A 27,482-nucleotide genomic window follows, 5' to 3' on the forward strand; every position below is an offset into this window, starting at 1 on the left:
AAATGGGCTGGTTTAGGGATGCGGTGGGGGAAGGGGAGATTTTGAAACAGGTGAAGTCCACATTGATACCATTAGGCTGCAGGGTTCCCAGGCGGAATATGAGTTGCTGTTCCTGCAACCTTCGGGTGGCATCATTGTGGCACTGCAGGAGGCCCATGATGGACAGGTCATCTAAAGAATGGGAGGGGGAATGGAAATGGTTTGCGACTGGGAGGTGCAGTTGTTTGTTGCGGACTGAGCGGAAGTGTTCTGCAAAGCGGTCCCCAAGCCTCCGCTTGGTTTCCCCAATGTAGAGGGAGCCACACAGGGTACAGTGGATGCAGTATACCCCATTGGCAGATGTGCAGGTGAACCTCTGCTTAATGTGGAATGTCATCTTGGGGCCTGGGATAGGGGTGAGGGAGGAGGTGTGGGGGCAAGTGTAGCATTTCCTGCGGTTGCAGGGGAAGGAGCCGGGTGTGGTGGGGTTGGAGGGCAGTGTGGAGCGAACAAGGGAGTCACGGAGAGAGTGGTCTCTCCGGAAAGCAGACAGGGGTGGGGATGGAAAAATGTCTTGGGTGGTGGGGTCGGATTGTAGATGGCGGAAGTGTCGGAGGATGATGCGTTCTATCCGGAGGTTGGTGGGGTGGTGTGTGAGAACGAGGGGGATCCTCTTTTGGCAGTTGTGGCGGGGGCGAGGTGTGAGGGATGTGTTGCGGGAAATGCGGGAGACGCGGTCAAGGGCGTTCTCGATCACTGTGGGGGGAAAGTTGCGGTCCTTGATGAAGTTGGACATCTGGGATGTGCGCGAGTGGAATGTCTTGTCGTGGGAGCAGATACGGCGGAGGCGGAGGAATTGGGAATAGGGGATGGAATTTTTGCACGATGTTGGGTGGGAGGAGGTGTATTCTAGGTAGCTGTGGGAGTTGGAGGGCTTGAAATGGACATCAGTTACAAGCTGGTTGCCTGAGATGGAGACTGAGAGGTCCAGGAAGGTGAGGGATGTGCTGGAGATGGCCCAGGTGAACTGAAGGTTGGGGTGGAAGGTGTTGGTGAAGTGGATGAACTGTTCGAGCTCCTCTGGGGAGCAAGAGGCGGCGCCAATACAGTCATCAATGTACCGCAGGAAGAGGTGGGGTTTGGGGCCTGTGTAGGTGCGGAAGAGGGACTGTTCCACGTAACCTACAAAGAGGCAGGCATAGCTGGGGCCCATGCGGGTGCCCATGGCCACCCCCTTAGTCTGTAGGAAGTGGGAGGAGTCAAAAGAGAAGTTGTTGAGGGTGAGGACGAGTTCGGCTAGGCGGATGAGGGTGTCGGTGGAGGGGGCCTGGTCGGGCCTGCAGGACAGGATGAAGCGGAGGGCCTTGAGGCCATCTGCATGTGGAATGCAGGTGTATAGGGACTGGACGTCCATGGTGAAGATGAGGTGTTGGGGGCCAGGGAATTGGAAGTCCTGGAGGAGGTGGAGGGCGTGGGTGGTGTCACGGACGTAGGTAGGGAGTTCCTGGACCAAAGGGGAGAAAATGGAGTCCAGATAGGTGGAGATGAGTTCGGTGGGGCAGGAGGAGGCTGAGACGATGGGTCGACCAGGGCAGGCAGGTTTGTGGATTTTGGGAAGGAGATAGAAACAGGCCGTGCGGGGTTGGGGAACAATGAGGTTGGAGGCTGTGGGTGGGAGGTCCCCTGAGGTGATGAGGTCATGAAAAGTGTTGGAGATGATGGTTTGGTGCTCGGGTGTGGGGTCATGATCGAGGGGGCGGTAGGAGGTGGTGTCGGAGAGTTGGCGTCTGGCCTCGGCGATGTAGAGGTCAGTACGCCATACTACCACTGCACCACCCTTGTCAGAGGGTTTGATGGTGAGGTTGGGGTTGGAGCGGAGGGAGCGGAGGGCTGCCCGTTCTGCAGGGGAGAGGTTGGAGTGGGTGAGAGGGGGGGAGAGGTTGAGGCGGTTAATGTCTCGACGGCAGTTAGAGATGAAGAGGTCGAGGGAGGGTAGGAGGCCTGGGGGTGGTGTCCAGGAAGAGGACTTGTGTTGGAAGCGGGTGAAGGGGTCAGTGGAGGGAGGGTTAGGCTCCCGGTTGAAGAAGTAAGCGTGGAGGCGAAGGCGGCGGAAAAACTGTCTCCACCTATCTGGACTCCATTTTCTCCCCTTTGGTCCAGGAACTCCCCACCTACGTCCGTGACACCACCCACGCCCTCCACCTCCTCCAGGACTTCCAATTCCCTGGCCCCCAACACCTCATCTTCACCATGGACGTCCAGTCCCTATACACCTGCATTCCACATGCAGATGGCCTCAAGGCCCTCCGCTTCTTCCTGTCCCGCAGGCCCGACCAGTCCCCCTCCACCGACACTTTCATCCGCCTAGCCGAACTCGTCCTCACCCTCAACAACTTCTCTTTTGACTCCTCCCACTTCCTACAGACTAAGGGGGTGGCCATGGGCACCCGCATGGGCCCCAGCTATGCCTGCCTCTTTGTAGGTTACGTGGAACAGTCCCTCTTCCGCACCTACACAGGCCCCAAACCCCACCTCTTCCTCCGGTACATTGATGAGTGTTTAGGCGCCGCCTCTTGCTCCCCAGAGGAGCTCGAACAGTTCATCCTCTTCACCAACACCTTCCACCCCAACCTTCAGTTCACCTGGGCCATCTCCAGCACATCCCTCACCTTCCTGGACCTCTCAGTCTCCATCTCAGGCAACCAGCTTGTAACTGATGTCCATTTCAAGCCCTCCGACTCCCACGCTACCTAGAATACACCTCCTCCCACCCACCCTCCTGCAAATATTCCATCCCCTATTCCCAATTCCTCCGCCTCCGCCGCATCTGCTCCCACGACAAGACATTCCACTCGCGCACATCCCAGATATCCAAGTTCTTCAAGGACCGCAACTTTCCCCCCACAGTGATCGAGAACGCCCTTGACCGCGTCTCCCGCATTTCCTGCAACACATCCCTCACAGCCCGCCCCCGCCACAACCGCCAAAAGAGGATCCCCCTCGTTCTCACACACCACCCCACCAACCTCCGGATAGAACGCATCATCCTCCGACACTTCTGCCATCTACAATCCGACCCCACCACCCAAGACATTTTTCCATCCCCACCCCTGTCTGCTTTCCGAAGAGACCTCTCTCTCCGTGACTCCCTTGTTCGCTCCACACTGCCCTCCAACCCCACCACACCCGGCTCCTTCCCCTGCAACCACGGGAAATGCTACACTTGCCCCCACACCTCCTCCCTCACCCCTATCCCAGGCCCCAAGATGACATTCCACATTAAGCAGAGGTTCACCTGCACATCTGCCAATGTGGTATACTGCATCCACTGTGCCCGGTGTGGCTTCCTCTACATTGGGGAAACCAAGCGGAGGCTTGGGGACCGCTTTGCAGAACTCCTCCGCTCAGTTTGCAACAAACAACTGCACCTCCCAGTCGCAAACCATTTCCACTCCCCCTCCCATTCTTTAGATGACATGTCCATCATGGGCCTCCTGCAGTGCCGCAATGATGCCACCCGAACGTTGCAGGAACAGCGACTCATATTCCGCCTGGGAACCCTGCAGCCCAATGGTATCAATGTGGACGTCACCAGCTTCAAAATCTTCCCTTCCCCTACTGCATCCCTAAACCAGCCCAGTTCGTCCCCTCCCCCCGCTGCACCACACAACTAGCCCAGCTCTTCCCCTCCACCCACTGCATCCCAAAATCAGTCCAACCTGTCTCTGCCTCCCTGACCTGTTCTTCCTCTCACCCATCCCTTCCTCCCACCCCAAGCCGCACCCCCAGCTACCCACTAACCTCATCCCACCTCCTTGACCTGTCCGTCTTCCCTGGACTAACCTATCCCCTCCCTACCTCCCCACCTATACTCTCCTCTCCACCTATCTTCTTTTCTCTCCGTCTTTGGTCCGCCTCCCCCTCTCTCCCTATTTATTCCAGAACCCTCTCTCCATCCCTCTCTGATGAAGGGTCTAGGCCCGAAACGTCAGCTTTTGTGCTCCTGAGATGCTGCTTGGCCTGCTGTGTTCATCCAGCCTCACATTTTATTCTCTCTCATTCTCTTTGCTACCCTTTCCTACACAGGAAATAATAATTGTGACGCTGGATTATTTTTAGAGGTTGAATTCGTTGTCCCAAAGCATGAAGTTTTTGTGTCTTGTGTGTGCGCACAAGGATGTATGTGTGTATCTGTCTGTATTTTTCCCCTATGTCTTTCTCCTGCCTCTTTCTCTCTCTCTCTCTCTCACACACACACAATCTGTTTCACAAGGTTGTGCTGCTGCAGTAAGTAAGTCTTTATGTTTTGGTTTGGCAGATGCACTGGATGTGACTGGCTAATTCCATTCTGTGGCAACTTTTCACCTCACCCTGAGCACATTAAGCTTCCAGCTTCTTCAGGCTTCTGTGGAAGATGCAGAGTGAGCATGCTCAAATGTAACAAATCAAGTCCATTGACAATAAGGAAATGATTTTTGCTCTTTAGTTATAATGCAAATTTTCAGATGCTTTTATATGATTGGCAAACTCACAATGATGGCTGTAGTGAGAACATCTCCGCAGAAAGTTGGAATGGTTTTGCAGCGATTGCAAATGATGGCAATTTCCTCTCCACCTTAGCAGAAACTGCGTAAGGTGAGCAAGGATAGGCAAGGTCACAGTGATCATGGGGGACTTCAATACGTAGGTGCACTGGGTGAATAATATTGCCGACAGATCCAAAGAAAGGGAATTCATGGAATGATTGCAGGATGAATTTTTTGGAACAACTTGTGATGGAGCCCACAAGGGAGCAGGCTGTTCTGGACTTAGTGTTATGTAATGAGCCAGACGTTATAAAAGATCTAAAAGTAAGGGAACACTTAGGAGGCAGCGATCATAATATGGTAGAGTTTAATCTGTAGTTTGAAAGAGAGAAGGCAAAATCAGATGTAATAGTGTGCCAGTTAAATAAAGGTAATTACAGGGGCATGAGAGACGAACTGACGAAAATCAACCGGAAGCAGAGCCTAGCGGGGAAGACAGTAGGGCAACAATGGCAGGAGTTTCTGGGTGTAATTGAGGACACAGCACAGAGGTTCATCCCAAAGGAAAGAAAGAAAAGAAAGATTATCAGGGGTGGGATTAGACAGCCATGGCTGACAGAGGAAGCCAGGAAATGTATCAAAGAAAAAGAGACAGCCTACCAAGTGGCCAAGAGCACTGGGAAATCAGAAGATTGGGAAGGCTACAGAAACAAACAGAGGATAACAAAGAGAGAAATAAGGAAGGAGAGGATCAAATATGAAGGTAGGCTAGCTAGTAATATTAGAAATGATAGTAAAGGTTTCTTTCAAGACATCAGAAACAAACGAGAGGCAAAAGTTGACATTGGGCTGCTCCAAATTGATGCTGGAAGGCTAGTGATGGGAGATAAGGAAATAGCTGAAGAACTTAATAAGTACTTTGCGTCAGTCTTCACAGTGGAAGACATGAGTAGTATGCCAACAATTAGGGGAGAGTCAGGGGGCAGAGTTGAGTACGGTAGGCATTAACAAAGAGAAAGTGCTAGAAAAGCTCAAAGGTCTAAAAATTGATAAATCTCCTGGCCCCGATGGGCTACATCCTAGAGTTCTGAGGGAGGTGGCTGAGGAAATAGTGGAGGCTTTGGTCGTGATCTTTCAAAGGTCACTGGAGTCAGGGAAAGTCCCAGATGATTGGAACATTGCTGTTTAAGAAAGGATCAAGGCAAAAGATGGAAAATTACAGGCCGATTAGTCTAACCTCGGTAGTTGGTAAAATTCTGGAATCCATTGTTAAGGACGAGATTTCTAAACTCCTGGAAGTGCAGGGTCAGATTAGAACAAGTCAGCATGGATTTAGGAAGGGGAGGCTGTGCCTGACGAACTGTGAGAATTCTTTGAAGAGGTAACAAGTATGTTAGACCAGGGAATCCCAGTGGATGTTATCTATCTAGACTTCCAAAAGGCCTTTGATAAGGTGTCTCACGGGATGCTGCTGAGCAAGGTGAGGGCCCGTGGTGTTCGAGGTGAGCTACTGGCTTGGATTGGGGATTGGCTGTCTGACAGAAGGCAGAGAGTTGGGATAAAAGGCTCTTTTTCATAATGGCAACCGGTGACAAGTGGTGTCCCGCAGGGTTCAGTGTTGGGGCCTCAGCTGTTCACCTTATATATTAGTGATCTGGATGAAGGGACTGGGGGCATTCTGGCGAAATTTGCCGATGATACGAAGATAGGTGGACAGGCAGGGAGGCTGCAGAAAGATTTCGACAGTTTAGGAGAGTGGTCCAGGAAATGGCTGATGAAATTCAACGTGAGCAAATGCGAGGTCTTGCACTTTGGAAAAAAGAATACAGGCATAGGACTATTTTCTAAATGGTGAGAAAATTCATAAAGCCGAAGTACAATGGGATCTGGGAGTGTTGGTCCAGGATTCTCTAAAAGTTAACTTGCAGGTAGAATCCGTGATTAAGAAAGCCAATGTGATGTTGTCGTTCATCTCAAGAGGGTTGGAATATAAAAGCAGTGATGTGCTTCTGAGTCTTTATAAAGCTCTAGTTCGGCCCCATTTAGAATACTGCGTCCAATTTTGGGCCCCACACCTCAGGAAGGACATACTGGCTCTGGAGCGGGTCCAGCGGAGATTCACACAGATGATCCCTGGAATGGTAGGTTTAACAGCTGAGGATCCTGGGATTGTATTCATTAGAGTTTAGAAGGTTGAGGGGAGATCTAATAGAAACTTACAAGATAATGTGTGGCTTAGAAAGGGTGGACGCTGGGAAGTTGTTTCCGTTAGGGGAGGCTAGGACCCGTGGGCACAGCCTTAGAATGAGAAGGGGTAAATTTAAAACGGAAATGAGGAGACATTTCTTCAGCCAGAGAGTGGTGGGCTTGTGGAATGCATTGCCATGGAGTGCAATGGAGGCCGGGACATTGGGTGCCTTCAAGGCAGAGATCAATAAATTCTTGATCTCACAAAGAATCAAGGGCTACGGGGAGAGTGCAGGGAAGTGGAGTTGAAATGCCCATCGGCCATGACTTAAATGGTGGAGTGGACTCGATGGGCCGAATGGCCTCACTTTCACTCCAATGTCTTATGGTCTTATGGAGTAGACATACATACTTTTGAATAGTGAATTTGGTCTGTTTATAATGTAATAACGTGAAATTTTTGTTTTAAATACCCTGCTCTTTACACATGAGGAAAAAAATAAATTGGTTGAAGTTGTCTGTCAAAGTTTAAAAGCAAAATACTATCTGCTGAATTGTTGATTGACAGTTATCTGGTATGGCTTAGGAAAACATTGCCATTTGGTTGATATTCAGTGGAATTCTTTGTTGACATTTCTTAAGAGCTATTATTGTGTTATTATGAAGGCTTAGGGCAGTTTTAAAAGTTATGATTATCTTAGCTGGCAATAATGAGTTCATGGTTTTATTTACAGTATCAAGAGGTTATTAAAGGATTTCGTTATTTTTAATGTAAGGTCTTTACAGGAAAGATTGGCCGCTTGAGACTTAAAACTGTGAATGTGTTTCATGAAAGGGAGGTTATCTCAATAAGTGTATATTGTTGAAAGCTGTTCCTTAAAATCTCCATGTGGTTCCTGAGGTCTGTCCAACTGTGGAGTTGGCATAGAGCGGGGGTATGAGTGTATTAGTTGGTGATGAGAGCACATGGGGTTGAGTGTTACATGATCTAACAACATATAAACAACAGAAACCAGATCTAAAGTGAGGCTTTAAACTGAGATATATTTATCAAGTTGAGAAATTTACTGACTTAAACTATCCACTTCAGTAGTGAAAGGAGAATACAGATAAGTACACTTTCAGCCTGATTATCTTCTCTGACCACAAATGTGATTATTTCAAAGAGTTTTACTACTTTTTTCATTGGAATAACTTTCAGCCGAATATAAATTTCATGATAATTTACAAGGGATGAAAGTTACTGCATAACCTTTACTATTTGAAAATATGTCCCATTTCAAATTCAGTTTAAAAAAAAATCATCTGATGGGCGATTTATTTCTTACCTCAAGTTTTCACCCTCTATTGTTTCATCATCTTGTGAATCAGTTTATCTATTTCATCACCATGGTGGCATTTCCCTTTTGTTTGTTTCAAGATGCAAAAATTTCATCCCATTTTGTAAAACTTTGGAGTGTGGTTATCACTGGCAAAGTTTTAATTGCCCTTATTCACTGCCCTGGAGAATGCGCTAAGGCATCTCTTTGGACCTGACAGTCCATGTGGTGTATATCCATCGTGTTATTATGAAGGGAGTTCCCGGATTTTTATCCAGCTAAGGTGGAAGAACAGTGATAGTGATGGAGGGGTGACATAGATCCAAGTAAGGTCAACATGTGGCTTAGAGAGGAATTTGCATGTGACGGGGATCCCAGACATCTACTGCCCTTGCCCATCTAGGTGGGGAAGGTCACAGCTCTGTTAAAAGAGCCTTTGTGAGTAGCTACACTACATCTTGTAGATGGTACAAATGCCTACCTGCCTCCCAACAATTTCATACCACAGATTCCATTCCTTGATTTGTCCTTTCCCAAAACACAAACTCTTAACAACCCTCAATCTTTTATTCCTTCTACAATCCTAAGCAGGATTGCTTAGGAACTAGAAGCACCTAATCACTGATTTACTTCATCCCTTTTACTCTTTTTCAGTCTTAGTGGAGTCTTGCACTGGAGTGATTGTCCTTCATCTAATTCATCTCTATTTTTAAAAAGAAGTAATGCTTGTGCCATAATTTTAAAAGTTTCTGGTAGGGTGCCTACAGTCTGTGGGGAGCATACATGGAGAAATTGAGATAGTCATGAATTCCTGTTCATTAAAATTAAACGATGCAAAACTGTACAATGTGCCTACTAATTCCTTAAACACACTGGCACCAGGCATAGTTCCCTGTTGATGGTGCACACCTGGAACAGTGGGCAAGTCTGCTGAACCAACCTGCCAATGATTGGTTTTGTTGTCAATACTACTTATCATTGAAACTACAGCTTGCTGCTTCATCAAAGTTTGAAAAATATAGAGCAATACGTTTTACCCATACCCTGTTTAAATAAACAAAAATTTACAAAATGGAACAAAAGAAGAAAAAAATTCCACTGGCCAAATTCCAAAATGAAATGTTTTCCATTCATCGACTTTAAAAAGGACAGCATGTAAAATCAAACTTTACTTAGCATTCTAACCATGTCAATGGGCGATGCAAGGAATAGGTTGACACAACAAGCAATGATTTATGACTGATGTCGGAGATAATTAAGAATAGTGGCAATAGTGTAATTCCACTGAGCATCAAATTATTGCATACATAGTGAATTCACCCTTACTTCACCACCTTTAGAAGGAAATTTTCTTGATAGCTTTCATAACCCCAATTATTCCGAGCAAACATATGTCTACCTAAGCTTTCTTTTGATGTTACTGAAACCAGACCAATTATTTGCCTGGTGAATACAGCTGACAGCACAATCTGAACCTAGTACTGATTCACAGGTTTACTCCAGTACTTCTGAAGAGCTATTTTCTATACAGGATGGATTTCTCTTAAAACAATTCTCAACGCCTTACATAATCTTGGGACATCCCAAAGTGCTCTCAAAACCAATCAAGGTTGTTTTTTGAAAGGTAGACACTGCTGTAATGTAGGAACTAGAGAAGACAACTTGTGCATGGGCAAGTTCCCAGATGTTGTAATGTATTGATGACCAGATTATCTGTTTTTGGTTGAGGGTTACATGCTGGGCATGAACCCACACCTCCATACTCTTCCTAGTAGTGATATGGGATCTCTTCCAGGGCTTACGGGGCCTCAGCCTAACTTCATTGAAAGGACACCACTACCAGCAGCAGTGCAGTACTCTTTCTGTACTGTACATGGAGTGTTTGCATTAAGTTGTCAATATACATTCTTGCATTAATCACACTATAGCCAACTGCACAGTAAATAAAACCCAAATCTTCCAGTCTTTAGTTTGTCGGAAATGGAACTCAAAATGGGAGGAAAGTTAACTTTTTGCGTTGGGCCCATCTTCAGAAATATTGGGGGTGGGGGAAGGGAACTCAGACATAAATAGAGAGGAGGGGTGGAGCTGGGGAAGGTAGGGGGATGGTGATAGCTGAGAGCATGTAGGGAGTGGTGGGGATTGGTCAGTGGGATGGGAGGGGTGGATAGCTAAGAGGGAGGATGGACAGGTTGTGTCAGGTCAAGGAGGCAGGTATGAGAGGGACAGTTGGTCATGGGATGAGGCTGGTGGTGGGGAAATTTTGACACTGGTAGAAGTAGACTACTCCTCATCTCACCCACATTCCTTGCAAGAATGTGATCACCTACTCCAATTCCTTTCCCTCTGCCATGTCTGCTCCTGAGATAGGGCATTCCACTCCCAAATATCCCAAGTGTCCTCCTATTTCAAGGACTGCAATTTCTCCCCTGCGGTGGTCGAAAATACTCTCAACCGCATTGCTAGGATTTCCCACACATCTGCTCTCACATTCTCTCCCTGCAACAAAAACAAAGACAGAATTCCCCTTGCCCTCACATTTCACCTTATCAACCTCCATATCTAAAGTATCATTCTTCGCCTGTTCCGCCACCTACAATCCAACCCCACAACCAAAGACATATTTCCCTCCCCACCCCTATCTGCCTTTCGTAGGGACCGCTCTCTCCTCAACTCCCTTGTCCACTCCACACTCCCCACTAGCCCCACCATCCCCGGCACCTTTCCCTACAACCTGCCCCTACACCTCACCCCCCATCTACATTCAAGGCACTAAACAAACCTTCTGCATTAGACAGAAGCTCACCTGCACATCCGCTAATGTGATCCGCTGCATCCGCTGCTCCAGATGTGGTCTCCTCTACATTGGTGAGATCAAGCAGAGGCTTGGAGACCGCTTTGTACAGCACCTGTACTCAGTTCATGATAAACAACAACACCTTCCAGTCGCAAACCAATTCAACTCCCCCTCCCACTCCCTAGGTGACACCAGGGCCTCCTCCAAAGTCACAATGTTCCTATCCTGCTGCTAGTTGAGGCTTGAGTAGTGCAAGCTGTTCTGCCCTGGGATCAACCCAGCTGGCCCTGTCAATATGCAATGTCCATGACTGACCAAACCACATGACTAGCTTCTCTTTGATTTGAGCATGTCCCTCATTCAAAGGCAATCCGTGCCTAGATGTCTCTGATGAAGGGTCTAGGCCCGAAACGTCAGCTTTTGTGCTCCTGAGATGCTGCTTGGCCTGCTGTGTTCATCCAGCTTCACACTTTGTTATCTTGGATTCCCCAGCATCTGCAGTTCCCATTATCACTCTCAGACCTTTGAGTATCGGGGTTGGGACTTCATGCTGAAGTTGTGCAGGACACTGAGGTCTCTTCTGGGGTACTGTGTCTAGTTCTGGTCGCCCTGTTAGAGGAAGGATATTATTGTGATGGTGAAGGTTCGGATAAGATTTACCAGGTTGTTGAAGGGAGTGGAGGGTTTGAGTTATAAAAATAGACTAGGACCTTATTCTCTGGAGCATAGGAGGTTGAGAGGTGACCTTATAGAGGTTTATAAAATCATGACAGGTATAGATAAGGTGACTGGCAGCCGTCTTTTCCCCAGGGTGATAAATTTCAAGCCAAGGGGGCGTATTTTTAAAGTGAAAGGAGAGAGATTTAAAAAAGACATGGGAGGAGCTTTTTTTTCACAGAGTCATTCAAATGTGAAATAAACTTCCAGAGGAAGTGGTGGTCGTGGGCACAGTTACTACATTTAAAGGACATTTGGATAAGTACATGAACAGTAAAGGCCTGGAGAGATGTGGAACTAGCTTAGTTTGGGATTATGTTCGGCATGGGCTGGTTGGACCGAAGGTTCTGTACACCCTGTTTCGACTCAATTTGATGTGGGCCCTTAGCATTGCTGAACGTTTGGATCTGACAGTGCAAAATATCTGCCTGAGCCCTTCACATTTTTAAGTTATAAAAATCAAAAAAGGATTACGAAGATGAATGTTCCAAGGATTTCAAGCATCTACTGGACCTATTGGAGTTTTGAAACAACTGAGTCTGAATTCTAAAACAAAACTTAAAAGTGATGATTTTGAAAAGCACTGTGATCCATTAAAAACAGAACATGTTCTGCAGTTGACTCAACAAACATGAGAGGACATTAGATAGCTTCACTGCACTGTTCAGTTCTCTCAGTGACTATGTACAATTCATGGGTAGCCTAAAGCCTAAACTCAAAGTAACACAACTGAAAATGTATGAAACATCCACTAACGGAATAGCGACAATGGACTGTCAACATGTTAACCACTCAAAAATGCTTGCAAACATCCAGTCATGGAATCCCTACAGTATGGAGGCAGGCCATTTGGCCCATTGGGTACACACTAAACCACCAGACCCAGACACACACCCCTACCCTTTCCTTGTAACCCTGCTTTACCCACAACCGATTCACCTTGCTTGCATTTCCCTGGACACTACAGGCAATTTAGCATGGCCAATTTATCTTAGTAGGGCAAATATTAGATTGACTCAGTGGTAGCACTCTCCCCAAACTCAAACAGGTATTGGTTCAAAACCTACTGTATAATCTATGTCAATACTGCATTGCAGGAATACAGGGCATGCAACATTGTCAGAGGTCCTATCCGTCATACTAGTGTTCAAATGGAGGCCCACGTTGGCCTATTCAGGTGAAGAGGAGAAGGGTGTATATTCCCCTTCTCTTCTCTACATTGTGCCATGGGGCTTTTCATGTTCACTTGAATAGGTCAACATGGACTTCTATTTGAATATCTCTTGACATCTTGACCAAACACCCTTCCAAGTGACATGGCTGCAACAACATAAAGGTTCCTATGCTGTCTGTACATGCTGACCTGTTTAAGTTGCCATACAGTAAAATTTAAAGGGCTAACACACCATTGTCTGTTTATTATAAGAAATGGAATGTATGTAGGTCTTGGGGAACAGCTATTTGTCACCAAAAACAGATTGGGAACTTTTCCCTACTGTTTAGATGGGAGACCAGGGAAACAGAATGAACATCTTTTGTCGTATCTAGCGAATTTTTATCTCTGTTGGAATCAGTGTTGGATGGATTCCACAATTATCACTGAACAACTCAACTGGATTTCCCTTGAGCCAGTGAATGGTCTTCCAACAACTGGTTATTTAGCTTAATGCTGTTTGCAGCAGCTTGCCCTGAATAATAGTTTCAGATATTCTCCCCAAATGATATCATCTATTCCTCAAAAGAAACCTAACTGGGAAGCATCTTGGGACATCCCACGGTTATGAAGGACCCTGTATAAACACAAATATTTTCTTCTTTAGATCAAACACAATCAATTTGGTTCAAACACCCTAATTTGAATCTATTTAAAGTTTTGATTTGGACTTATTCTGCAGCAGCATGCTAATTATCCCTAGAAGCAATACTGCAGACCAATACTGGTCTTCCATATAATAATAACATACCCTATATTTCACCAATTGCCATTGGATTTCATCATAACCATAAAACTAGTCAAATGTAAAATTGTAATTAGCTTGCAAATGATGAGTATTAGGATTGTCACCATTACCAATAATGTTCTTACCTTGAAAGGAACTGGCCTGACGTTATATTCATTTCTTCCCAATGCATACAGTTTGTTGTACTTGGAATAAGAGCCAGTTCTGGCCTCTCGTATGTTGCAGTAGCCACAGCTCTGGCTATTAACTCCACTGCATCCTGCACATAATTATGGAAAACTGGCTGTGTCGTTTTACCATGGGCTAAGAGACCCATGGGCAAGCCTTCAGTTCTTAACTCCTCCACATTCTGAGAGTCACCTAGAATCCAGTGGTGTTCCGGCAGCTTTAATCCATAGTTGGCCGCTAGCTGAAAAATCTTCTGGAAATGTTCAATGCCGCAGCCGAAAGTGACAATGGACAATGGCGCCTCTTTGACTGTGTCCAAGTAGTCTTGCAAATAATTTACAAGGTTAACATCATCACTGTCTGAAGCAACATTGAAAATAGTTCCGAGGTGAAACTTGGAGTTGTTATATAAAAGACTGAGAAAGTTGGTTACGTTCCATTCTTTGCACAAAACCAGGCTGACATCATACCACCTATTCATTGTCAGGAGAAAGATAAGTATATCCGCATAGGTAGGATGAGAAGCTTCAAGGCTCATCTGCAGATGAAAGGGATTCTGTAACAATATACAAAAAACTAATCAGTACAACGTTCTAAACAGAAGAAAATCAATTTCAGAAATGTTGATGTGGTTTTTTTTGAACAACGATCAAGCTGGACTTGCAATTTGTTTCTTTGGAAATCATATTGCAGTGCTCTTTTAAAAGTAATTGTATTCTTTTGGAATTCTTTATCATGAATTGCATACACATTATTCACATTTTGACTCTCTTGCAGGTCAGAACCTGTAAAATCCATTTTTCTAACAAAGATACCACAGAAAGGATTTTTTCTAAAGTAGAAAACTTAGTGTCAAAATACAGAGATTAGTCATTTGTGAACATGGGCACTATTCAACTACTTATGTTAGAACTAGTCCATCCTTTTTTTTAAGAAGTTCAGCTGATAGGGGCAAGTGGATAGTCAACCATCAAAATGGGGCATGAAGGGAATAAAAACAGTCCTTATGCCTTATTGGTGTCATCATAGTTAGGTACTTCTACTCAGCCTAACATTCCCCCTGCTTCAAGGTGAAGTATATACTTTTGAGGCCTGGTGAAACTATTGTACATAAAGTAAGAATGCTCTATTGGTTGTGAGATTTGACCAGTATCTCTCATTACTGCTTAGAAGGAACCAGTAAATTAAACATTTTGGACAGCAAGAAGGGTCTTGATCTGAAACATCAGCTTTCCTGCTCCTCTGATGCTGCTTGGCCTGCTGTGTTTATCCAGCTCTACACCTTGTTATCTCAGATTGTCCAGCATCGGCAGTTCCTACTATCTCAGACACCTCGATAGCAGCTCTCAGTCTTGTTTACAGTATAGTTTCAATGTTTGCCAGTGGGAAGACCCCACAGTTCTAATGTAACCACTCTACTTAATCACTGAAGTTTAAAATAACCTGCCCATCAGCAATGCAAGAGTATTGGGTGAAAGCCTGCTTTTATACTCTGACATTTATTGTTTTCCGATAATGATATTGTATTCTGCCCAATCTTCTCTGGCTTGTAAATAATAGTTTCGGTTAGAATTTTTCGCTACATCTCTACAGCCAGATTGCTTTGGATGAGTCGAGCTGTGATTACATTGTACACATATATCATTTTGCACAGTAGGTTGTAGAGAAGCAGATTCTTTCCAAAGGTCCAAGGGTGTCAATAGAATTGCCTTAAGTGCATCCTTTGGTTCTTCTCATCTGTCTTAAGGTGTGGGGTGTGTAGTGTGTTTACCAGGATGCTCAGAGCTCTATTTCACTACTAGACTTAGGTATATATGACAACTCACGAAGTTTCCTTTGACAACACCTCTTAAACCTGCAACCACTACCACCTAGAACAAGGACAGTGGATGTATGGAAACACCACCTCTTCAAAATTCCCATCTAAATCACACACTATCTCATGGAATTATATCACTTGTCTTTTGCCATCACTGAACCAAAGTTCTGAAGTTTCATTTGCACCAGCTGGAGTAACTTCACTACATGTACTTCTACTCAAGAAGGACGTTCACTACAACTATGGGACAATTCTGAATGAGAAACAAAGGCTCACATCACATCACATCACGATGGTTCAATCTTTAAAGGAGATTCTGGATAGCTTAATGAAAGCTAAGGAAGTAGAAAATTGGTTGAAACTATATACTGTTGGGTACTACAATCAACAGCAAACACTTAAGAAAGGTGGCTTGGAATGGATGATGGCTTTACCAATGCACGTGTTAGAAAAGTGACTACATTTTAGATGCTGTGAAAACCTTATGAGGATGATTAGCTAATCTGAATCATGTTTAGAGATACTTTCTAATCAATATCTTCAAAGATGTTATGACATCTCCGGAGCAGGTCAAACTTGAATCCAGGCCGTCTGGCTCAGAGATAGGAATACTACCACTGCAGCACAACCGCATCTTAAATCACATTTTGAAGACTAATAATTCTAGCATGTGCTATGATCCATGAAATGATCAATGCACAGTGGGATTCAGTAACTCGTTCTATTGGTGACACATAAACAGACATGCAACTGCATTTCAAACAATGCCTTCTACTAACTGCGTTTAAGCCACATATATCCTCTGCCACATGATAAATTTAACTGAACACCGATTCATTGGCTAAAATTTGGCTGTTTAATCCAGGAAAACTGACAACCTCTGTGCAATTTCTTGTATAGATTGTTTACTTTAAAAAAAAATCAGTAATTAGCTAGTCCACTCCACTTATTCGGTTCCCAAGCTTTTCTTTTATTGCACTTTGCTGCTTTAAATAAATTGACTGCATCCGTTAAATGATTTTGGTGCACTGGAATACTCACAACCTTAGATAAACTGCTCTGTCCTGCTCCCAGGAATTGATACAAAATAATGTTATTTACGGTTTTGTCCCATTGCCAGATTCGCAAAAGGAATCTTGTTAGTGAGGTTGCTGATCGAATGGCTGAAACGAAATTCTCAAATTAAGCAACTCAATAACAGAAATAAATTTGTTGTAAACGTACGGAATTCACTGCAAAATCATCCAACTGTCAAACATTATTATGCTTAGGAAATAGTTTGGTATTTATATGAAGTTGAAAACAAAACAAAATATAAAGCCTCAATCTCAACATAATGTCTCTGCAGTGGCCTATCAAGATATCATAACACTGGAACTGAAGAAATTTCAGTTAGAATCTCAAAGGATGTCTGGTAAGCTGACTTGTATATTACTCCTCCAGTTGGTAGACAGCCAATGAAATTGGAGATAACAAGGTGTGGAGCTGGATGAACACAGCAGGCCAAGCAGCACCTTAGGAGCAGGAAAGCTGACGTTTCAGGCCTCAACCCCTCAGAAGCTTAGATAACAAAGTGTGGAGCTGGATGAACACAGCAGGTCAAGCAGCATCCTCGGAGCACAAAAGCTGACGTTTCGGGCCGAGACCCTTCGTCAGAAAAGCTAAAGGGTCTAGGCCTGAAATGTCAGCTTTTGTGCTCCGAGGATGCTGCTTGGCCTGCTGTGTTCATCCAGCTCTACACTTTGTTATCTCGGATTCTCCAGCATCTGCAGTTCCCAGTATCTCTCTCCTCTTCAGAAGCTTTCCTGTTCCTAAGATGTTGCTTGGCCTGCTGTGTTCATCTAGCTCTACACCTTGTTATCTCGGATTCTCCAGCATCTGCAGTTCCTATAATCACTGAGCCAATGAAATTAGTTGTATGAATCAACCATGTGCCACATTACTACATGATTTTTATGACTCTAAGCTGGCAGAACAAAATAAAAACTAATTTCTATTGTTTTGCACATCCACAGTATGAACAACAATTTGAATTTATATCATACCTTTGACCTCAACATCCTGCAGACTTCACAAAAGCAGTAATTAGCAAACAAAACTGGACATGAAGCCATGTGGAAAGATTTCAGGAAGGTAGGGAAACAAAGTTTACTCAAAGAGGCAGGTCTAAGAGCTGACATAAAGGAAGACAAAGGGAGAGGGGTGTAGTGTTTTATGGAGGGACTTCCAGAGTTAGGGCCTAGATGTCTGATGGCATGGCTGCCATTGCTACAGTGGTTAAAATTGGGGGTGTAAAAAAAAGACACAAATTGGTAGGTGAGCAAAGATCTTGGGAAAAATGATAAGGCTGTCGTTTCCAAAGTGGTTAATAATTCTGCTGTGGAGCAGCTTGCTAATGGTTGCTTCACAAATTGATCCTGCCTCTCAAATATCGTTAGTCACACTGAGGTCTCATTTTAAAATGTGTAAGATGTCTTATTTCCATACTGGAGAGCAACAATAAAATCAAATCCAGTCACCTGCAGCAATGACGTTTCAATTATCAGTTAATTAGTTTTTCGTTTGGTGATACAATTAACAACAGAATCCATAGAACAGAACCTAGCCTTGTAGCAGTCAACTTGTTATGTTTCTCAAATGATGGTCCAGTAGTGCTACTTTAACATAGTTACAGAATCCAAGCTTGCTAAAGATTGTAACTCTGTGGACAGAAACAGTACGCCCAAAACAGAACTGACAGCTACTAAGAATGCAGATTATTATTCAAAATTGTGATGAAAACAAGCTACTGAGTATGATACTGAACATGACAATTACCAGCCTTCAAATAATCAACTGTTTAATAATATGCTGTGCATACAGAAACGTGACATTAACATCAAAATTAATTGTTTCAACAAGAATTTTATGATATCGTCTGAATATGTTTTACATGCTTTGTTAATAGTCATATCTTTTTGCCTAATTCCAATTATCTCAATAGCATTTACTACATCTTCAAAAACAGGGATAAACATTGTAATCTTTGGTGCAGGGTAAAACGGGAAAAAGCAAATGTATTCTTTTAAGAAAAAATGCCTGTACTGTACATTTTCCAAAGCTCCCTCAACACCATGCAATACTTTAACCTGACTCCTTATGTTCCAAAGCCATGAAAAAACACTATTCAGCAGTATATCAGGTGACCAGCTGTCCTGTATTTTAAATGAATATTCCATTGCATGACTGTTTGTTCTCAATATCTTTTTATTTGCTATCTTATTTCAAGGACAACCTACGAGAATTGAGCCCAGAGGTCTCCTCCTAACTTTTTAAAAACTGAAAGAATTGTGAACGCTGTAAATCAGGAACAGAAACAGAAGTTGCTGGAAAAGCTCAGCAGGTTTGGCAACATCTGAAGGAAAAATCAGAGTCAACGTTTGGGGTCTGGTGACTCTTCCTCAGAACTGAAAGAATTGTGAACGCTGTAAATCAGGAACAGAAACAGAAGTTGCTGGAAAAGCTCAGCAGGTTTGGCAACATCTGAAGGAAAAATCAGAGTCAACGTTTGGGGTCTGGTGACTCTTCCTCAGAACTGATGACAGCTGGGAAAATGCTGGTTTATATGCAGAAAATAGGGAGGGGGACAGGGTAGGGAGTAACCGACGCTTTCCCAGCTGAAGGGTCACTGGACCCGAAATTTTAAGTCTGAAGTTTTCTTCACAGATGCTGCCAGATCTGCTGAGCTTTTCCAGCAACTTTGTTTTTGTTTCTCCTGACTTTGTCTCTTTTTTTCCTGTTGTGAGCGTGTACACAGTGGCAGCTGACTACAAGGGGATTGATAATTACCCCTTCTCTTCTGATTGCCACTAGCCTGTAACTCCAAGTCCATAGGCCAAGTGTCTTGGGGTGGCCTCCCATTATGTTCACCCAATTCCTGCACCAACACCACGATTTTTATTCAACCAGGCTAGCCCAAGAACACAGATCCCTCAGATGAGTCAATAAGCCACAGGAGTCGATTAAAAGGTATGTTTTAAAAGGTCCTGCCCACCCACCCATGCTTCATTCTTGCCCTTCATGATTGGCCATCTGATCCTGCTGACACAATTCACAGGTACCCTCATGATAAATGCTTGGGTGAGCACAAAGGGTCATTAAAAGCTTAGCTCAGCAAGGTTATTTTCACAGGTAGTCGGAGCGTTTAATTGATTAATACCTTGGAGGTTGTAATTGATTATTCTTTCTTTTGGTGGTTTGTCTCAATGACCGCATGATTGTTTGAATAGGAAAGTGTTGTGAAGTGAACTAAAGAGTATGTTTCCAACACCATAGTGGCTCAGTTACGACTCTATAAAAGGATCAGTTCATTTACTGCAGATTATTGAAAAATTGTTTTTTTTAAAGTGCACATCAATTCTTGCCTATGCTTTCATAGAGCTCAATGACTTTGTGGTACATAGTTTGAGTGGGCATAGAGGATCTTACAGCACGCAGTGGCAATTGAGGATGTCCAGCAGGCCATGGGAGGGGCTTGGAGGGTGAATAGGGAGACCCTAACAGCTTTTAATACAACAGAGATGAAAATGCAAAGAACCAAGATGGACCTATTTGTTATCCTGCCTTGACACTCGACTGCATCTATCGCTACATCCGATTTGCTAGTGGGCCCAACGCAGTTCCAACTTCATCTCTCTGGAGAGACAATAGCCTAGAGGGACAAGTTCTACAGAGACAGATCTCCTGAGATTGGAGATTTCTCACTAGAGCTTAGTGGTGAAAATCTGAACTCTTAAAATCCTGTCACTATGACAATTTCACAACTAGTAATTTCAATTGTTAGCCTTCAATTCATTGAGTTTTAATTACAATCTGGTTTTGCAGGTGTGGCTTAGCCTTTGAATAGTCTTCACTGGCTTTCAAATCTGTGAAAACATTCAAGGTTTTTTGTCCTCCAGCCTCAATTACAGACTTTAGCAATTTTCCTGGTAAATGTAATCAGTCTAATTGGTCTACCCTTCCCTCGTTTTACCATCACCCACCTGAACCAAATCGTTATCCAGGATTCTAGCTGAGAACCTAAAATAGACAACATGCCCTTTGTTTACATATGTTATCAAACCTTTTATTGAGTGGTTGGATGCCACACTGTATTTGGGTTCTTTATGGAAAGAATATTTACAGATTGGTCTAAGGCAAAGTCAAGAACTGTCTTCAGGCTTAGCCTCAAACCATTATTATCTAATATATGTTAATAATAATTGTCACTGTACATGTAATCAGAGATTCCAGGTACTGGATTACAGTTGCATTAGCTAAAGTCTAATCTAACTTTGTGTACTCATGTCCACACGGTCTGTGTCAGCTGGAGAGTTGAGAGTTGAAGTTTCCAATTTTGCAGCCTGTAGTCACAAAAAGGAAAAAGAATGTTGTCCTTACGATTGTCCAATGTAGTTTCTTCCAATATTCTTCTGGTGTGTTCCACCTCTGCACACTTTGTCCATTTATACTGAGTGATGTGAGGTCCATGACTTCATCATAAGGTTGCTCCAGGGTCCCAATGCCCTCATACAATAGTTTGGACATCCATTAGAAATGCTTGAAAAATAATCCAACTCAATGTTTTACCGCATGATTATCTGATGTGCTTGCAATGCAGGGCAATGATTTCTAGACTGAGAAATTCCAGTTATAATTTGCTTTAAGGCTTTACTGTATAGCTTTTAATTGTCTCACTTCTTTTTGTAGATGAGGGGGTGGAGATATTTATTAATCATTGAATTCATCGATCCATTATGATATATCCAACACGAGTAACACAAAACTCTCTTTATATAGGGTACAGTGTTAAGAATATTTTCTACCTTACAGCAAACTTTCCCAATCAAATACAGTAATTTAGGAGAATGATATACTTTGGATAACTTAAGGTTGTTTCGAGCAGTAGGGAAAAACAAAATTGTCTCATCATTTCAACTGAGCAGCAGAAATAAAATGATATACCCAATACATAAAATACTCCAATTGTCAGATAATTTAAATTAAGCCGCCTTGAATTAAGGCAGCATAATTGTCACACAGTAAGAACGTGGCAATTACCAAAGACTTCAACAGCCTCAGAAGAAATTCAAAAACCATTTAAGATCTCCCTGTATGTGTGTCAATTCCTAATTCTGGAACAGAAACTAGTTGTTGTAATGGTCTGTAACCAGTTGTGAAGTTATCCTAGTACTGAGCACATTTCTATCATGAACCTCAGAGGCCAATAAATGGTTAGCCTGTTTGGGCAGCATTCCCCAGATCACTAATTTCACCATATTGTTAATCTGCTTTTCTTAATCAGGCAGTTAAAATGCACCATTGTTCTAGATCAATCCAGCCTTAAATTTCACATGGCATTTTATTTTTATTTATTTGTGAGATGTGAGCATCACAGGCTGAGCCAGTGTTTGTTAACCATCCCTGCTTGTCCTCTAGAAGGAATTGCTGCAGTCTGTTTGGTGTCAGCATACCCACAATGTTGTTAAGAAGGGAGTGTCAAGATTTTGACCCAGCAACAGTGAAGGAAGGGTGATAATGGAAAGTGGTGGCATAGTTCCAGGTGAAGATGGTGTGTGTCTTGGAGGAGAACTTGAAGGTGCTGGTATTCCCATGCATCTCTTGCCCGGGTTCTCCGAGGTGGTAAAGGTCATTGGTTTGAAAGGAGCGGCAGTGAATTGCCAACTCTGAGTTTCTATTGTAGGGACAGTTGGTAGAGTCTATGATTCACTTCATGATTTGCCTTGAATGCATGAATTTAGCACATAAGTCACAGTTCCATAAGGCATGTTAGGTCACCTTTTAAAGCTAAAATCCCCAGTTCATTTTCCCAACCTTAGACCTCATTGCTAAACTTATCCAAAACTCCATTTCCCCTCAATCCACTTCACCCCTCCAATTTAAACTATTTATAACACCTGTCTCCCTATTTCTCCATTGCCTTAGAGGCCTGAATTTTATAGGAGAAAGGGTGAAAGGCAGGGGTGGGATATCAGTAAAATTAAATAGGGCCATGTCAATTCAGCTCCCTGCCCCAATCCTGTGGTCTCCACAACAGGGGGCAGGGAGCTGAATAAAAGACAGATCGTTTAGAATCAAGATCAAAAGGAATTTCTTCAATCAGAATCTTTGGCATTTTCTGCTGAAGAGGGCTATGAGGGCTCAATCTTGAGTGTGTTCAATACTAACTCATAGATTTCGACATTTAAAAACATTGAAGGAATACAGAGGTACTGCAGGAAAATGATGTTGATGTACAAGATCAGCTATGATCTCAGTGAATGACACACTATTGCCTGTACTTCTTATGTTCTTATGATGTGTATCTTTGAGCATCATCTGGTCACTGATTGTGTGAAGACCAGAAAATCTGTGACATAGTCTCACAGTAAACTGTCCATTCCACAACCATGTAAACACAGTAGGGAACATTACATGACACTGCAGCGTATTTGCATTCCAGTGATTGAACTGCTGCAGTTTTCCCTTCAATGTAATCTACCAAAGTGACAAGATGTAGGACACGTCATGTATGCCAGTGCAGAGAGATGGAACCAATGTGTTAAGGGAAGGAGCGGCAGCTTTTAGATGGGAACATTTACCTTACAGATCACATTCTCTAAAGGTTATTGAAAAAGAAAGAGCTACTCAAGATTAATCACACTGATAGCAGCATCACATGGTAAGCAACTTAGGCCCAAGAAACTACATGAAGTGCAGTAGAAGGATGCTTAAAGATTTGTTGAAAGAAACAACTGAACCTCTGCTTAATAAAGGGACTATAATGAAATGCGACCGCTGTAGACATTTTGTGTTAACGTGCAAATAGGGACATGAACTCAGCAGGACAAGACGAGGTCAACAATAAAAGCCAAGGCATGAACTATCATAAATCAGAGTCAGATAAATCTTTAGTGTAAGAATAAATCAGCAATCTCTGTCAACAGAATATCCCCTGCTTCAGCAGCAAGTTTAAAACTGAATTTATTTTTTTCCCCTCTAGTATGTTTTTAAACTTCATATGCAGGGTCAAACAACTAGACAGTTGTCTTTAAACTATACATACATGAGTGACTCTCATCCTGACATTCACAGCATTCTCAGCACGTGATGGATCCACAGCCTGTAATTTGCCATCCTATAGAATGAAGGAGCAGAAATCACAGGCTGCAAAAGTACAATGTTGTGGAGTGCAATTTCTGCTTGTTCCATTTCCAGGTCACAGAATCACTGCTGTAGTACCAACAAGGAGTGTGACATCTCCAATGAATCAGAGAACAATGAAATGATATACCATGGTTATCAATGCTGCCTTGAATATTTACACCTTTCAAAAAGATTCTGTGAACAAAAAAAGTATGATATTCTGTTGGTACCACACTTTCTGTTGGGTCAGATGTTTGGGGATTCAACATCCATTCTAGAGATTTCTGTACAAAAATCCAGGTTGGCAGTCCAGATGCAGTATCAGGAAATAGCACTGTAGGCTTCCTTTAGATGAGATATTAAATAAACATCCCATCTGCTTTTCCTTAGGTGGAAATAAAAGATCCCATTACAATATTTTAAAGGGGAGCAGGGTGTATCCTTGGTAGTCTGGGAAAGTGACAGACATTTACAGATTATAACACAGAGCACTTAGATTAGTTCAAGGTGATCAGGCACAAGTCAACATGATACTGAGAAAGGGATGAATGTATTGTGGTTCTTTGACAAAGTAAGACATGTTATGAATAAAGTGAACCAGTAAATGGACTGTGTTTACATTTTTGGAAGGCTTTTGATAAAGTGCCATCCCTAAGGTTATTGAGAAAAATAAAAGCTCATGCTGTAGGGGTTAATATGTTGGCATGGATATTAGAAGATTGGCTGGCTTGCAGAAAGCAGACAGTAGGCATTCATTGGTTCTTTTTCTGGTCGGCAAGATGTTAATAGTAGTATGTCACAGGGATCAGTGCTGGGGCCATAACTACTTATAATTCATATAGGTTATTTGGATGAAGAGACAGAAGATATGATTATCAAGTTGACTGATGGCATAAAGGTAGGTAGACAGTAAGTTGTGAAGAAGACATAAGGATGAATCAAAGGGATATAGACGCATTAAGTGAGTGGGCAAAGATCTCACAAATGGAGTGTAATGTGGGAAGAAATTAAATTGCCCATTTTTGGCAGGAAGAATACAAAAGTGTATTACCTAAATGGTTAGACATTACAGAAGTTGATATGCAGAGAGATTTTGGTGTCCTTATGCATGAATCACTGAAGGTTAATGTGCAAATACAGTATGTAATTAGGAAACATAATGTTGTCATTTATCGCAAGATGAACTGAATGTGCAGATGGGCAGGTTATGGTTCAATTATGGAGTTATGGAAGATGAAACCATATCTGGAGAAGATATTTATGGAAGAGGTATTGGAAGCAATTCAGACAAAGTTTCAGACTAATAACAGGAAAGCATGGGTTGTCTTATGAGAAAAACGTAGAGAGGCTAGGTTTGGATCTGTTTGAGTTTGAACATGAGACGTGACTTGATTGAAACATAAGATCCTGAGGGGTCTTCACAGGGTAAATGTGGAGAGGACATTTCTTATATGAGAATCTAGAACTTATGGGTCACCACTTAAAAATCACGGATCATCCATTTAAAATGGGGTTGAAGTGTTTTGTTTTCTTGCAGATCAGACTTTGGAACTCTCTTATTGAAAAGGTGGTGGAACCAGTGTCCTTGAGTATTTTTAAGACAGTGATGCATAGATTCTGCTTTAGCAAATGGATGAGAAATTATCAGAGATGAGTTTGCAATTATATCAGCCATAATGTTATTGAATGGCAGAGGAGGCTAAAGGAATTGAGTGACCTACTCCTCGTTCATATTTATCCCTCAATTAACTTCACTAAAGCAAATCATCATTATGCTGTTTTGTGGGAGCTTGCTGTGCATAAATTGGTTGCTGTTTTTCAAACTTGACAAGTGACTACAATTCAAAATGTTTTTCACCAGCTGTGAAGTATTTTGAGTATCCTGCAATTGTAAAAGGTGGTATACAAATGCAGCTCTTTTGCCTTTACTTGAAATCTGTAGTTATCAGTTACATGCACCAATTCTGACTTTCCAATCCATTGCCTGTTTAAGTGTTGAACTCCACTTTACATTATGAAAATCAGATTATTAAGGTTTTCCTTTGGTGTTCTTCACCAGGCAGGAAAGAAAAAAAAACTTTGCAGCTCAGTGAACATAATTGTTATAGTAAATAACATAAGAGTGCCAATCAGGTCTGGATTGACCTCATTTGATTATAAGATGTGCTTTGTTGGTTTGTATAGTGATAAATTCCTTTTCTCTTGTACATATTTTATGCTGTCAGAGCCAGCACTTTGTGAAAGTTATGTTCAAGCCACAGACATTTCCAAGGGATTGTTACATTTGATTTCTACGGCTAGTGCTACATTTGATAATTTCAAAATATTTTGTTACATTCTGTCCTGCATAGAAACAAGAATGGGGCATGTTGCAAGGTTTTCAATCTGGGAAACAGACGGAAGCTAACTGTGTGGAGAACTGGGCTGGTAAAAGTCAACTAACCTACACAGGTCTGTGTAGCTGGGGGACTCTGAGCACTAAACAACACTGGAATGACTTTGACTCTGCTGTTAAAACTCAAAACTACTGTAGGAATTAGCAACTAAATGTTGGGGTCAGGGGGACAGGAAGCATCCTGGGACTTGTGGAGGCTCAGAAGAAACAACGCTGCCAGTAATAGTTCAGTGCAGCAGTTAAGGAGGTAAGGAACCCGTAAGCAGTGTTGACTTTGTGCAACTGATGCAGATTAGAGCAAAAGTAATTCCGGTCCAATATCTACATTAAACTGGCCAAATCTTAAACCTTGTTAAATATAAAATTTGTTGTGACCAGGGAGGGGAATTGGGAGTAGAAAGGAAACGGTGCGCTTGTCCAACCTCAGTCATAACAGTATGGTGCGGTTTTTCACACCAGAGCACTTTGAACAATATTCCTCTAGGATTTAAATTAGCGGAGGTTTCCCCTGTGCCTCCACTGTGATGGTAGTTGGAGATTTTGCAGAGTTCAGACAATACTAAAATCAAACCAAAGTAATACATCCATTTGTCAAAATTCTGTTCTATACTGGACAGCAAAGTCAGGAGTAAAATCAGTTAGACTGACTGATCAATCTGAACCCAGATTGCAAATGCCTGCAGGAAAATAACAAGCTGAGATTCTTGGGATACTCTGTTTTGTTCAATATCACCATGCACCTAAACAAATAATGTAGCTTATATCATTAGCTGTGACTGGTGTTTGTAACACTGTACTGCTCTTTGTCAGTAGGTAGAAGCGATAAATTAGGCTCCACTTGATTATGTAACTGAACTATGAGTAGATAAGAGCATAAAATGTAGGAGCAGAAAAATGCCATTTGTCCCATTGAGTCTGCTCTGCCATTCAATGAGGTCACAGCTGATCTGATTATCCTCAACTACACTTTCATGTCTTATTCCCTTACTGTTTTAAAAATCTGCATCTCAACCTTTAATATACTTAACTACCTTGACAGATCTCTGCAGTAAAGAATTACACAGATTCATTACCCTCAGAGAACAAATCCTTCTCATCTGTCTTAAATGGGTGAGCCCATACTGAGATAAAGCCTTCTGGTTCTGGACTCTCACATAAGGGAGAACAACTTCTCCACATCTATCATGCCAAGTCCGCTAACAATCTTGTGTTTCAATAAGGTCTCATCTCATTCTTCTACACTCCAGTAAGTAAAAGTCCAACATACTCAAGCCCTTCTCATAAGAAAACCTCTCCACTTCCACAATCAACTTGGTGATCCTTCTCTGATTGCCTCCAACACCAGTATATCTTTCCTTGGCATTGGGGACCAACATATTCCAGGTGTGGTCTGACATTTCTAGCAAGATCTTCTTTGGTATTTTTATACTCCGTTCACTTTAAAATAAAGG

General features: G+C 42.9%; 1 protein-coding gene across 1 annotated transcript in view; it reads right to left on the reverse strand.

Annotated features, from left to right (window-relative positions):
- LOC125451198 (glutamate receptor ionotropic, NMDA 3A-like) overlaps positions 1 to 27,482 on the reverse strand; it is a 160,294-nt gene that overhangs the window by 98,125 nt on the left and 34,687 nt on the right. The window contains exon 2 of the mRNA XM_048528046.2: positions 13,612 to 14,210. Within this exon, the coding sequence (XP_048384003.1) occupies positions 13,612 to 14,210 (599 nt within the window). The remainder of the gene's footprint in view (positions 1 to 13,611; positions 14,211 to 27,482) is intronic.

The sequence above is a fragment of the Stegostoma tigrinum genome, chromosome 3, assembly GCF_030684315.1.
Source record: "Stegostoma tigrinum isolate sSteTig4 chromosome 3, sSteTig4.hap1, whole genome shotgun sequence".
NCBI lineage: Eukaryota > Metazoa > Chordata > Chondrichthyes > Orectolobiformes > Stegostomatidae > Stegostoma > Stegostoma tigrinum.